This window comes from Pseudophryne corroboree, chromosome 4 (genome assembly GCF_028390025.1).
Source record: "Pseudophryne corroboree isolate aPseCor3 chromosome 4, aPseCor3.hap2, whole genome shotgun sequence".
In the NCBI taxonomy this organism is placed as follows: Eukaryota; Metazoa; Chordata; class Amphibia; order Anura; family Myobatrachidae; genus Pseudophryne; species Pseudophryne corroboree.
In genome coordinates this window covers 877,702,650-877,717,761 of record NC_086447.1, presented here as the reverse complement: position 1 = coordinate 877,717,761, position 15,112 = coordinate 877,702,650, and the positions used below count along the sequence as shown (strand labels likewise).

The 15,112-nt window shown below is 46.6% G+C and overlaps 1 protein-coding gene across 2 annotated transcripts in view; it reads left to right on the top strand.

Moving 5' to 3' along the window:
- GLP1R (glucagon like peptide 1 receptor) overlaps window positions 1–15,112 on the top strand; it is a 615,585-nt gene that overhangs the window by 534,885 nt on the left and 65,588 nt on the right. For both annotated transcript variants that reach the window (XM_063918850.1, XM_063918851.1), the window contains 2 exons: window positions 12,210–12,279; window positions 14,893–14,981. In XM_063918850.1, coding sequence (XP_063774920.1) covers window positions 12,210–12,279; window positions 14,893–14,981 — 159 coding nt within the window. The remainder of the gene's footprint in view (window positions 1–12,209; window positions 12,280–14,892; window positions 14,982–15,112) is intronic.

Here is a 15,112-nt window from a genome sequence, read left to right as displayed (position 1 = left end):
ACAGCGCCAGATATGCCCCCAGTGCTGATACATGTCCCCACAGTGCCTCCCACAGCGCCAGATATGCCCCCAGTGCTGATACATGTTCCCACAGTGCCTCCCACAGCGCCAGATATGCCCCCAGTGCTGCTACACATGCCCCCACAGTGCCTCCCAGTGCCAGATATGCCCCCACAGTGCCAGATATGCCCCCAGTGCAGATACACATGCCCCCACAGTGCCTCCCACAGTGCCAGATATGCCCCCACAGAGCCAGATATGCCCACAATGCTGCAACACATGCCCCCACGGTGCCAGATATGCCCACAGTGCTGATACACATCCCCACAGTGCCTCCCACAGCGCCAGATATGCCCCCAGTGCAGATACACATGCCCCCACAGTGCCTCCCACAGTGCCAGATATGCCCCCACAGCGCCAGATATGCCCCCAGTGCTGATACATGCCCCCACAGTGCCAGATATGCCCCCACAGCGCCAGATAAGCCCCAGTGCTGATACATGCCCCCACAGCGCCAGATATGCCCCCAGTGTTGATACACATGCCCCCACTGTGCCTCCCACAGTGCCAGATATGCCCCCACAGCGCCAAATATGCCCCCTGTGTTGATACATGTCCCCACAGTGCCTCCTCCCTGCTGCTGCTGTGAGGGGAGGAGAGGGCAGCGCGCGCCTCTCCTACCCCTCCGTCTCCAGCGGCGGTATGTATCTGAAACTCGGCGCCGGCCCGTGAGCCCATCAGAGCTCGCGGTCCGGCAGCCAATCAGGAGCATCAGCTGCCGGTCCGCGAGCTCTGATTGGCTCACGGGCCGGCGCCGAATTTCAGATACACACCGCTGCTGGAGACGTCAGTGCGCGCCGGGCAGCGGTGGCCAGGAGCGGGTCGAGCCGCTTGCTAGCCACCGCTGCTGTAGAGAGTGAGTCACTGTGACTCACTCTCTGCAGCAGCGCCCTCTACGGCCCGGCGCTCAACGCGGCTGCGTAGCCCGCGTATGCGTCGGGCCGGCCCTGACCCTCACACTTAACCTTCTCTCACCTGTATTACTCACCCTGGTACACCCTCACACTTATCCTTCTCTCACCTGTATTACTCACACTGGTACACCCTTACTCTTATCCTTCTCTCACCTATACTACTCACACTGGTACAGCCTCACACTTATCCTTCTCTCACCTATACTACTCACACTGGTACAGCCTCACACTTATCCTTCTCTCACCTATACTACTCACACTGGTACACCCTCACACTTATCCTTCTCTCACCTATACTACTCACACTGGTACACCCTCACACTTATCCTTCTCTCACCTGTACTACTCACACTGGTACACCCTCACACTTATCCTTCTCTCACCTATACTACTCACACCGGTACACCCTCACACGTATCCTTCTCTCACCTGTATTACTCACACCGGTACACCCTCACACTTATCCTTCTCTCACCTGTACTACTCACACTGGTACACCCTCACACTTATCCTTCTCTCACCTATACTACTCACACTGGTACACCCTCACACTTATCCTTCTCTCACCTGTATTACTCACACTGGTATAACCCTCACACTTATCCTTCTCTCACCTATATTACTCACGCTGGTACACCCTCCCACTTATCATTCTCTCACCTATACTACTCACACTGGTACAGCCTCACACTTATCCTTCTCTCACCTATACTACTCACACTGGTACAGCCTCACACTTATCCTTCTCTCACCTATACTACTCACACTGGTACACCCTCACACTTATCCTTCTCTCACCTATACTACTCACACTGGTACACCCTCACACTTATCCTTCTCTCACCTGTACTACTCACACTGGTACACCCTCACACTTATCCTTCTCTCACCTATACTACTCACACCGGTACACCCTCACACGTATCCTTCTCTCACCTGTATTACTCACACCGGTACACCCTCACACTTATCCTTCTCTCACCTGTACTACTCACACTGGTACACCCTCACACTTATCCTTCTCTCACCTGTATTACTCACACTGGTATAACCCTCACACTTATCCTTCTCTCACCTATATTACTCACGCTGGTATACCCTCACACTTATCCTTCTCTCACCTATACTACTCACACCGGTACACCCTCACACTTATACTTCTCTCACCTATACTGCTCACACCGGTACACCCTCACACTTATCCTTCTCTCACCTATACTACTCACACTGGTACACCCTCACACTTATCCTTCTCTCACCTGTACTACTCACACTGGTACACCCTCACACTTATCCTTCTCTCACCTATACTACTCACACTGGTACACCCTCACACTTATCCTTCTCTCACCTGTATTACTCACACTGGTATAACCCTCACACTTATCCTTCTCTCACCTGTACTACTCACACTGGTACACCCTCACACTTATCCTTCTCTCACCTGTATTACTCACACTGGTATAACCCTCACACTTATCCTTCTCTCACCTATACTACTCACACTGGTACACCCTCACACTTATCATTCTCTCACCTGTACTACTCACACTGGTACACCCTCACACTTATCCTTCTCTCACCTATACTACTCACACTGGTACACCCTCACACTTATCCTTCTCTCACCTATACTACTCACACTGGTACACCCTCACACTTATCCTTCTCTCACCTATACTACTCACACTGGTACACCCTCACACTTATCCTTCTCTCACCTATACTACTCACACTGGTACACCCTCACACTTATCCTTCTCTCACCTATACTACTCACACTGGTACACCCTCACACTTATCCTTCTCTCACCTATACTACTCACACTGGTACACCCTCCCACTTATCCTTCTCTCACCTATACTACTCACACTGGTACACCCTCACACTTATCCTTCTCTCACCTATACTACTCACACTGGTACATCCACATGGATACATTCATACACCTGTCCTATTCATACCTATTCTACCCAGACTTCCATACCAGAAGGCCAGATAGGCCGGTCCAGCCGCCTGAAAGCAGAACTTCTCGGCCAGCATGCAGAGAGATGGTGTGTACCATGAGGCTCCGCCTCAGTGACTCCTGACACCACTCTGTAAGGCGTGGCCAGGCACCCACGATGCATTACAACACCCCGTGATGTGCCAACAATGCAGGGGCCGATTTCGGGGCGCCAGTCCGTCACTGTGGTGCACGCTCACACCTACCCTGCTCCCACCTGTACTACTCACATGTACACCCTCACACCTACCCTATTCCCACCTATACTACTCACACTGCTACACCCTCACACCTACCCTACTCCCACCTATACTACTCACACTGGTACACCCTGAAACCTACCCTATTCTCACCTATACTGCTCACACTGGTACACCCTCACACCTACCCTGCTTCCACCTATACTACCACACTGGTGCACCCTCACACCTACCCTGCTCCCACCTGTACTACTCACACTGGTACACCCTGAAACCTACCCTATTCTCACCTATACTGCTCACACTGGTACACCCTCACACCTACCCTGTTCCCACCTGTACTACTCACATGTACACCCTCACACCTACCTTACTCCTACCTGTACTTCTCACACTGCTATACCCTCACACCTACCCTACTCCCACCTATACTACTGACACTGGAACAACCTCCCAGCTACCCTACTCCCATCTATACTACTCACACTGATACACCCTCACACCTACCCTACTCCCACATATACAACTCACACTGATACACCCTCACAACTACACTACTCCAACCTATACTACACACACTGATACACCCTCACACCTTCCCTACTCCCACCTATACAACTCACACTGGTACACCCTCACACCTACCCTACCTTCACCTATACTACTGACACTGGTACACCCTCACACCTACCATACTCCAACCTATACTACTGACACTGGATCACCCTTACACCTACCCTATCTCCACCTATACTACTCACACTGGTACACCCTCACACCTACCCTATCTCCACCTATACTACTCACACTGGTACACCCTCACACCTACCCTACTCCCACATATACAACTCACACTGGTACACCCTCACACCTACCCTACCTTCACCTATACTACTGACACTGGTACACCCTCACACCTACCATACTCCAACCTATACTACTGACACTGGTACACCCTTACACCTACCCTATCTCCACCTATACTACTCACACTGATATACCCTCACACCTACCCTATCTCCACCTATACTACTCACACTGGTACACCCTCACACCTACCCTACTCCCACATATATAACTCACACCGGTACACCCTCACACCTACCCTATCTCCACCTATACTACTCACACTGGTACACCCTCACACCTACCCTACCTTCACCTATACCACTGACACTGGTACACCCTCACACCTACCCTATCTGCACCTATACTACTCACACTGGTACACCCTCACACCTACCCTACTCCCACATATACAACTCACACTGGTACACCCTCACACCTACCCTATCTCCACCTATACTACTCACACTGGTACACCCTCACACCTACCCTACTCCCACATATACAACTCACACTGGTACACCCTCAAACCTAACGTACCTGCACATATACTACACACACTGGTACACCCTCACACCTACCCTATCTCCACCTATACTACTCACTCTGGTACACCCTCACACATACCCTACTCCCACATATACAACTCACACTGGTACACCCTCACACCTACCCTATCTCCACCTATACTACTCACACTGGTACACCCTCACACCTACCCTACTCCCACATATACAACTCACACTGGTACACCCTCAAACCTAATGTACCTTCACATATACTACTGACACTGGTACATCCTCACACCTTCCCTACTCCCACCTATACTACTGACACTGGTACAACCTTACACCTACCCTACTCTCACCTATACTACACACACTGGTACACCCTCACACCTACCCTATCTGCACCTGTACTACTCACACTGGTACACCCTCACACCTACCCTACTCCCACATATACTACTCACACTGGTACACCCAGGGGCGTTTTAAGAGAGGAGGAGGCCTGTGTGCAGCCTTCTGCTTCAGGGGCCCCATCCTCTCTGACTGATGAACATGTATTTTAATACTTACCTCTCCTGGGTCCCCCGGCGGTGCCATCCCTCTCCGCAGCGCAATAGAGTCTGAGAACAGACTCTATTGCACATGCGCAAACCTCCGGGAACACGGCGCGGCGCCCATTTTCCTGAAGATTTTGCTAATGCGCATGCGCGAAACTCCGGAAAAATGGCCACCGTGCCATCTTTCCGGAGTTTTCAGCAAGCGCAATAGAGTTTGTTCCCCCTAGTGTTCAAACTCTATTACGCTGCTGAGAAGGGATGGCTCCGATGGGGGACTCCAGAGAGGTAAGTATTAAATACATGGGTGCAGTGTGTGCGGGGTGGGCCCCCCAGGACCCTGGGGGCCCATGTGCCTCGCACACACTGCACCCATTATAGATACACCAATGGGTACACCCTCGCACCTACCCTACTCCCACAGATACTACTCACACTGGTACACCCTCACACCAACCCTGCTCCCACATATACTACTCACACTGGTACACACAGGGCTGTTTCTAGCCAATTTTGCTGCCAGTGCGAGTTTTAAAAATGTGCCCCCCCATTGACATAACAAAAAAATGCGCCCCCCCCCCCATAGATATAAAAAGTAAAAGGTATGCGTGGCCTCGATAAAACGGGCGTGGTCTCTGTAAAATGGGCATGGCCTCGTCTGAAAAGACTACCTTACACCCCAGTTTTTGACCTTGCACCGACAGATCACGGCGAGCACAGGAAAAAAATAAAAAATATATATTATGCCATACACCGCAATGCCCTTGATACATTAAATCCCCATTTTCCACATTACGGCAGGCAACAGTCCCCATTTTCCACATTGCGCCAGGCAAGAGTCCCTATTTTCCACATTACGGCAGGCAAGAGTCCCCATTTTACACATTGCGGCTGGCAAGAGTCCCCATTTTCCACAATACAGCAGGCAAGAGTACCCATTTTACACAATACGGCAGGCAAGTGTCCCCATTTTACACAGTACGGCAGGCAAGAGTCCCCATTTTACACAATACGGCGGCAAGTGTCCTTGTTTTACACATTACATAGGCAAGTGTGCCCATTTTACACAATTCGGCAGGCAAGAGTACCCATTTTACACAGTACAGCAGGCACGTGTCCCCATTTTACACATTAAGTCAGTCAAGTGTCCCCATTTTACACATTACGGCAGGCAAGAGTCCCCATTTTACACATTACGGCAGGAAAGAGTCCCCATTTTCCACAATACGGCAGGCAAGTGTCCCCATTTTACACATTACGGCAGGCAAGTGTCCCCATTTTACACAATACGGCAGGCGAGTGTCCCCATTTTACACATTACGGCAGGCGAGTGTCCCCATTTTACACATTACGGCAGGCAAGTGTCTCCATTTTACACAATACGGCAGGCGAGTGTCCCCATTTTACACATTACGGCAGGCAAGTGTCCCCATTTTACACGTTCCGGCAGGTGGCGGGGGGGAGGAGGGGGGGAGAGAGAGAGAGGCTGACTTACATTCCAAAGCGGTTCTTCCCTCTCTTCAGCCGCCTCTCCCTCGTCTTCGCGGCGCCGGCCGACTTGGATCCCCTTTCTCCCTCCTTCTGAGTACCCAGCTCGGGGGGTGTTTTGTTCATATGTTTGTAAATCCAGTCATCAGGACACAGAGACATGTGAGTTCACTGCTGTGCTGTTTATTCCATCACCAACTCCAGACACACTGCACACTGGACCACCCACTTCCCAACATCCTCCTGGTCCCAGGGACCATCACTGAAGATTCAGGCTTACACATGTTAGTAAGGAAGTGTCTACAAATATTAAGCATTCTAATACACTAACATCACAGGGGGGCGGAGTTTCACAGAATTACGCAATTGCGACGTGACGTCACAACGCACCCGCGTTATTCCACGTAACTCCGCCCCCCCGAGCTGGGCACTCGAGAGGAGGGAAGAGAGGGGATTCAAAGACCTCAAGAAGTGCCGCGGCGGGCGCCCCGTGTGGTTGCACGGCTCGCCCGCGGCAAGAAATGGCACTGGGTACACCCTCACACCTACCCTACTCCCACATATACTATTCACACTAATACACCCACACACCTACCGTACTCCCACCTATAATACTCCCACATATACTACTCACATTTGTACACTAAAAGACAGCTTATCTGAGAATCAGCATACAACCAGTACCCTGGTTATAGGGTATATATTAACCCTGGTATATATAAATTATATATACACATACATACATACATACATACATACATACATATATAAAGATGTAGAAGATGACTCATAAATCAACTTGCAATAGGCTTAAATTTGCATTATTTCTTAAAAACTTAAATATTAAAAGTCACCTTCTGCAGCACACTTTTGGGTCTCGGCCAATCATATTTTATTCTCAAACTCAGGACCAGTATTAAATGCCAAAATCTTGTAATGCTTCAGTAGTTTCTTCTAATTTCCAATTATATATATTGTTTCACATTAAACAATTATACAGCAGAGCATCACAAACCTTTTCTGTATGCTTATCCAGGTAGCTTGAATTAATTAGTAATATCGAGAATCTCCTTATCAATCCGTATCAGCCCCGGAGGGAGCAAAGTAACTAACTAACAAAGGGGGTCATTCCGAGTTGATCGCACGTAGCAACTTTTTGCTGCCTGTGCGATCAACTAGACGCCGCCTATGGGGGAGTGTTTTTTTGCATAGCAAGGCTGCGATCGCTTGTGCTGCTCTGCTATGCAAAAAAAGTTTTGTGTAAAACAAGACCAGGGTAAGACTTACTTACCCTGTGCAATGAATCCAGCGTTGCAGGTCCCGGAATTGACGTCAGACATCCGCCCTCCAAACGCCTCAACACGCCTGCTTTCGGATCTTCATGCCCAGAAAACGGTGATTTGACGCCCCGGAACGCCTTCCTTCTGTCAATCTTCTTGCGGTCGCCACTGCGACAGCTTTCTTCGCTAGCAGCGTCGCTGCCCGGCTACAGCCGTCGCCAGGCAATGATGCGCCTGCGCAATGCGGCTACCGCGCATGCGCAGTTCCGACCCAATCGCACGTCTGCGACGAAGCGCAGCGTGCGATCGGGTCGGAATGACCCCCTCCGTTGCAAAGAGGGAACATTGCTACAGTCACATCAGGCTAAAACAATACACATTCATCAGTGACTGGCTACAGATAAGCCAATGGCTCATATTATTAGTCACAGTTAGTCTCAGGATGGCGATAACTAGAGAATCACGATGACTATTACACATGCATATTATTAAAATGTGTTGAATAGATAATTTTTTTATTCTTTAAAAGTTTTCAAATATATTTTTTAGATTTTTGAAATATTTTTCAGCATTTATTTTAATAGATTTTTTAGTAGGGGAAATAAATAATCTGAATCTGGGTTTTCAATTTAACTAGGAATGTGCAAACTGGCTCACCAGCTCGCATATACATGCCTACCGAGACTGGCATGTCTCAGTAAGCATGTGTTAAGATACGCAAAAATGTGTAAATCTTCACACTTATCCTACTCACACTTATTCTACTCACATTGATTCAATGGTTTACACTTACTCATATCGTATTCCCACTTATACTATCCGTGCTGGTACTCACACATACCCTGTTAACTCCTAAATTACTCACACTGCTACATCCTCACACCTCCTCTATTCCCACCTATTACTCACACTTGTACACCCTCACACCTACTCTACTTCCGCCTGTACCACTCACACTGGTACACCCCCACACCTACCCTACTCCTACCTGTACTACTCACACTGGTACACCCTCACACCTACCCTACTCCTACCTGTACTACACACACTGGTACACCCTCACACTTACTCTACTCCCGCCTGTACCACTCACACTGGTACACCCCCACACCTACCCTACTCCCACCTGTACTACTCACACTGGTACACCCTCACACCTACCCTACTCCTACCTGTACTACACACACTGGTACACCCTCACACCCTACTCTACCTGTACTACACACACTGGTACACCGCCATACCAACCCTACTCCACTTATACTGCTCACACTGGTACACCCTTACACCTATCCTACTCCTACCTGTACTACACACACTGGTACACCCTCACACCTATCCTACTCCTACCTGTACTACACACACTGGTACACCGCCACACCAACCCTACTCCACTTATACTGATTACACTGGTACACCCTTACACCTATCCTACTCCTACCTGTACTACACACACTGGTACACCGCCACACCAACCCTACTCCACTTATACTGATTACACTGGTACACCCTTACACCTATCCTACTCCTACCTGTACTACACACACTGGTACACCCTCACACCTACCCTACTCTCACTTGTACTACTCACACTGGTACACCCTCACACCTACCCTACCCCTACCTGTACTACACACACTGGTACACCCTCACACCCTACTCCACCTGTACTACACACACTGGTACACCGCCACACCAACCCTACTCCACTTATACTGATTACACTGGTACACCCTTATACCTATCCTACTCCCACATATACTACTTACACCAGTACATCCTCACACCTACCCTACTCCCACCTATACTTCTCATATTGGTACACCCTCACACCAACCCTACTCTCACCTATACTACTCACACTGGTATACCCTCACACCTATCCTACTCAAACCTATACTACTCACACTGGTACACCCTCACACCTAACCTACTCCCACCTATACTACTCACACTGGTACACCCTCACACCTAACCTACTCCCACCTATACTACTCCCACTGGTACACCCTCACACCTAACCTACTCCCACCTATACTACTCCCACTGGTACACCCTCACACCTAACCTACTCCCACCTATACTACTCCCACTGGTACACCCTCACACCTAACCTACTCCCACCTATACTACTCCCACTGGTACACCCTCACACCTACCCTACTCCCACATGTACTACTGGGGCAGTAGACTTAAGGTGTACTAAAGTGAGACTGAGGAAAACAGAGACCTTACACTGAGCAAAAGGTACATGGCTATCCTATATAATAAAAATCTAACCCTGCTCCTCACCCCTGTGGGAAGAATTCAAGTGTTTTGTGCATTTATGATGTCCGCGCACAGATGCTGGTGCTGACATTACTGTTATGTTGTTCCATCAGGCTGATAACTAGTTGGACTACAGTATAAAGTGGTTACAGCAGTTTTTAAAAAATCATACATATCAGATATTTAGCGTGGTCTCTTCATTATCACTTGAACACACGTCATCACTTTCCTTTGATGATGCAGATTCATCAACATAACATGCATTGTAAAGACATTATTTTGTCAAGGGTCCATTAGAGTGCTCAAGAACGTGTCCCACTGTCATTTCTATGTCTCTGCAATACTTCCAACAGTGATGATTGAGGACGATTGTCCTGTAGGATTTGGACTTTTTGTCATGAGATTATTACAGGAATAAATTGCTGATAAATGCAAATTTACTTGCATTAACCAATTTTCATCAGCTGAATCTTCTGTCTTAGAACAACACGTGGAGCATCATCCCCTCATCAGCTTGGTGCACATTAACCATGTTCATTCTTTATTTAGAAGCTGTCATTTGCTCTGTTGGATCCTGTATATATTTATCTGAACGTAGAGCATAATGCTTTCCCATATGTTGCTTTGGGGCTGGGATTCCAAGATTTGTTCCTCTTACCCTCTGGGCACATACAGAGATACATCGGGTTCAGTATGCAATGCCGGCTCAGGATCCCGGCAGCCATAATACCAATGCTGGGATCCTGAAGTTGTAAAGCCAGACAGGGGTGAGTGTGGGGTGTTCTCCCTACTCCCCTACCCCCTAATCCTTGGTTCCTGCAGTCTAATCCTTAAATCCCCCCTTTGTTCTTGACCCACCTCCCGGAGGTGCCTAAACCTAAAGTCTATCTTCCTGCTGCCTAACTCCTAACCTACTGCCACCCCCTCCCCCTCCGCAGCCTAACTGGGATTCTGAACCCAAAATGGCTACCTCTGCATTTTGCAGCACTATGCAATGCCCCATGATCTATGCCTAGTTGGTCAAGCGATCATCCTACAGCTCGATAATGACCCAAAACCTACCTCCGGGCTATGTCAGAACTATGTTGAGAGACGGAACAAGATTGGAGGCTTCCAATCAAGAAATTGGCAACATAGTCTCGAGACTTACACCCCATCCAGCTGGTTTGAGTAGAACTGGACAGAAGGGTGAGAACAAAGCAGCCTACAAGTGCAACGCATTTGTGGGACCTTCTGCAACAGTGTTGGGAAGAGCACCATCAACAGTATTTGGTGTCCACTGCAGAAGGAGTGCCACGGGGCTACTTTCATGTGTCAAAAGTCAAAATCATTCCATGATTCTTGTTTATCTCCAATTGTTATTATTAATACATCTCCCCTAAATACATTTTGTGAAAGACATAAACACTTTCATTTTTGATTACAGAATGTGACTTTAGCAGATTGTGTATTCATTCTTCACAACTGGTTACACACAGACATGCCAAAATGAATTGTGTAGATCTAGAATAACCTGTGTGTAATATTAGCCTTAGAATGTTAAAAGCAAAACACCCAGCAACTGCTACAAGAAAACAGCTGCTGCGATCCTCGGGGACTGAGATAAACAGGGAGATTTTACTCCGTAGCAGCTGGCATGCTGTAGGCTATTCATGCTTGGTCTACAGTTTATCTCTCATTTAAACATGTATCATTTGATAATAGCATTTTAATGTCTTCCTCTGTACAGAAGAGGTTAATGTATCGTTGCACAACAGAAAATAAACCGGAGTGCACATTTTGGTCGTTTCCATTACAGGACTGTAAAACGCGTTAGCCTATAAATCACACTGGGTACCGTAGCTAGTGAGGACAGTGCAGCACAGAGGAAGTGACTGGCCTGGAAGAGCTTCAGAGATAATCCATCAGATTACACAACAGACATAACACAAATCATTACAGCTCCTCACAGATGGATCGTCACCATTCATTTACTCGTCATCGTGACACCTGCCAGAGTCTTGACATGTTCATCATGTGAATAAGATCATCTGTCTGAATTTAGGTTTCACTGTGAATAATAAATCACTATGACTTCTCTCTAGCTGCTGGACGAGGAATTACAATATGAATTACTGGCTCATCATCCGCCTTCCTATCCTGATCGCAATCGGGGTGAGTTACAAATAACGCAAGCCTGTGTTATTGTAGATGCATTCATTACTATGTGGGAATTTCATCCTGAAACAGGTTTAACCATTCCATAAATATAGATAAAATACAACAAATGATTTTCTGGTTGAATCATTAATCCAAAAGGATCAATGGGGCAGATGTATTAATCTGGAGAAGGCATAAGGAAGTGATAAACCAGTGATATGTGCAAGGTGATAATGCACCAGCCAATCAGCTCCAATATGTAAATGAACAGTTAGGATCTGATTGGCTGGTGTCTTTATCACCTTGCACATATCACTGGTTTATCACTTCCTTATGCCTTCTCCAGGTTAATACATCTGCCTCAATGGGTGAATATTCCATAAGGACCAATGACTGCACACATTTTGCCCAGTGCTATCATATGATGGCAATGCCTTAGTTTAATTCTAATACCTATCAAACCTCCATCATCGGGATTTATTGTACACTAAAGGGAAGGAACATGTAAACAAATGGTATTATATTATTTATCTCTAATAGTGAATTCCTTAATTGCATAGAACATTTAAGGGAGGTGCTGCCCGAGAAACTGATCAGAGGGAATCATACAAAGCGTAATATTATTACAGAACCTGATGTTTCATTAATTCCTATATTGTGTCAAGTAATCTGCCATAAAGACCTTTATGGGGTATAAGTAATTTAATAGGCTAAGATTGTGAAGCTTCATAGTTATTCATTTCTAAACCTGGTCTCGTGCACACAAGTTTTAGAATTAACTTCCGCCAACGAATTCTTTCACATTTTTCCTGTTCCCTAGGTTTTAATATAACACACAATAAAGCTATGACTTGTTCTATGTATTTATTTATTTATTTATTTATTAGCAGTTTCTTATATAGCGCAGCATATTCCGCTTTACAATTAGAACAACAGTAATAGAACAAAACTGGGCAAAGACAGACAGACATAGAGGTAGGAAGGCCCTGCTTGCAAGCTTACAATCTATAGGGAAATAGGCATTGATACACAAGGATAGATGCTATCTATTGCATTATGGTCCACCAGATTGCTAGGTTCTTAATGGTTTGTATGATATGATCACCCCGCAATGTTGGCCAAGGGTCAGGAGGGTGTGAGAGTAAAGAAAGACAAGATACTGTATGTGATGTTATGTATACTGTACAGAGAGGATGTAACTGGATAGGGAAGCACTGAAGGTTATGTGGGTGGGTCTGGAATTTGGTAGGCTTGTCTGAAGAGATTAGTTTTCAGGGAACGTTTAAAGATTTGGAGACTAGAGGAGAGTCTTTTTGTGCGTGGGAGCGCATTCCACAGAGTGGGTGAAGCCCGGGTAAAGTCCTGTAATTTTGAGTGGGAACAGGTAATACATGTGGATGAGAGACGCAGATCTTGTGCAGAATGGAGAGGTCTGGTAGGGAGATATTTTGAGATGAGTGAGGAGATGTATGATGGTGCAGTTTGGTTAATAGCCTTGTTTTACCATATTACTTATCAATATTACTGTACCTTATTAAAGATATATATTTTAACTGTTTTTAAATATTCACATATTAGTCAGTGCACCCAGGGCAGAATTGCCAGATGGACAGTATAGCCATGAGTGCGACTATCCTGGGTAACCCTCTTCTGTTTACTGGTTGCCTAGTATTAAGTTCTGCAATCTCAGCTTACACCACTGTTTTATGTGGGCAATCAACAAGATTTTTCAACATTTAACAACGGCACAATACAATTCCTTTATATCTATGATTTTAATTATCTCCCTATGTTCCTAATTCATTCCTGCTGTCATTTTAGCTGCTCCCTCGGGGTAGTAGGTGTATGTGTGTGTGGGGGTGGTGTGGGGGCGTGGCACAGTGATGCAGTGATTCCTGTCATTGTAAAGTGAGGAGGCGGGGCCACAGTGACACTATTCAGCATGTTTCACATCACCAAGCTGTCTGGACCGCCCACTTCACTCAGATAGTAGGCAGCAGCAGCTGTTGGCTACAAGTGGTTTGCTGCAGGATACTTGTTTTCTGTTGCCGAACCTGGAAGAGTCACTCGAAGTTCCGGAGTCTCCCGGACGTTTTACGAATACAATTTCTTATAAGTTAAAATGTATTAAGGAACAGTATTTAAAATGCAAAATGAATATTAGAATTAAATAGAAGCAATGTGCCATGATGAGTTTTGTAGTGCTGTAATGTCCTTTCATACATTATTAGGCAGAGGCATTAGCTGAGTAAGAACCCCCCCCAGAAGTGACTGTATTTATAAATGTTTGCTGCGTTTGCGTTCATAATATATTTAGGACACAACCAGCAAAGGTGTATCACTGTTCAGCTGGTGAGGAAGGAGTTAATGCCGCTTAGTTGTCCATTTTTATTGCATCCTATAAATACCACTTGGTAAATTTCCCGGTGGACGTCAGAGCAGAGTAAAATCAGAGGCAGTAATTTGGTACCAGGGGGCATGGCGCAGGGGATTGTGGGTCTTAATAGGAAATGAATGAAACGTGTGAGAACAGTCAGTGACAATTTCTTACATTGCAGTAATTTGTCACTGAGGTCACGGATGCTGCAGATGACGCGTAACTTGATTAAAATTTGTTTTATTACTCAGGTGAATTTTGTGATCTTCATAAGGGTGATCTGCATAATTATCTCAAAGCTGCAGGCAAACCTGATGTGTAGAACAGACACCAAGTGCAGGTAAGTCCATTATTATTACACGTTTCTGTATGCATTGCCTACTCACACTGCAGCCAGGTAAGTTTCTACACCTTGAACAAAATTTGGGATATAATTTAGCAATGACCTTGAGCCACCAAGTCACACCCTCT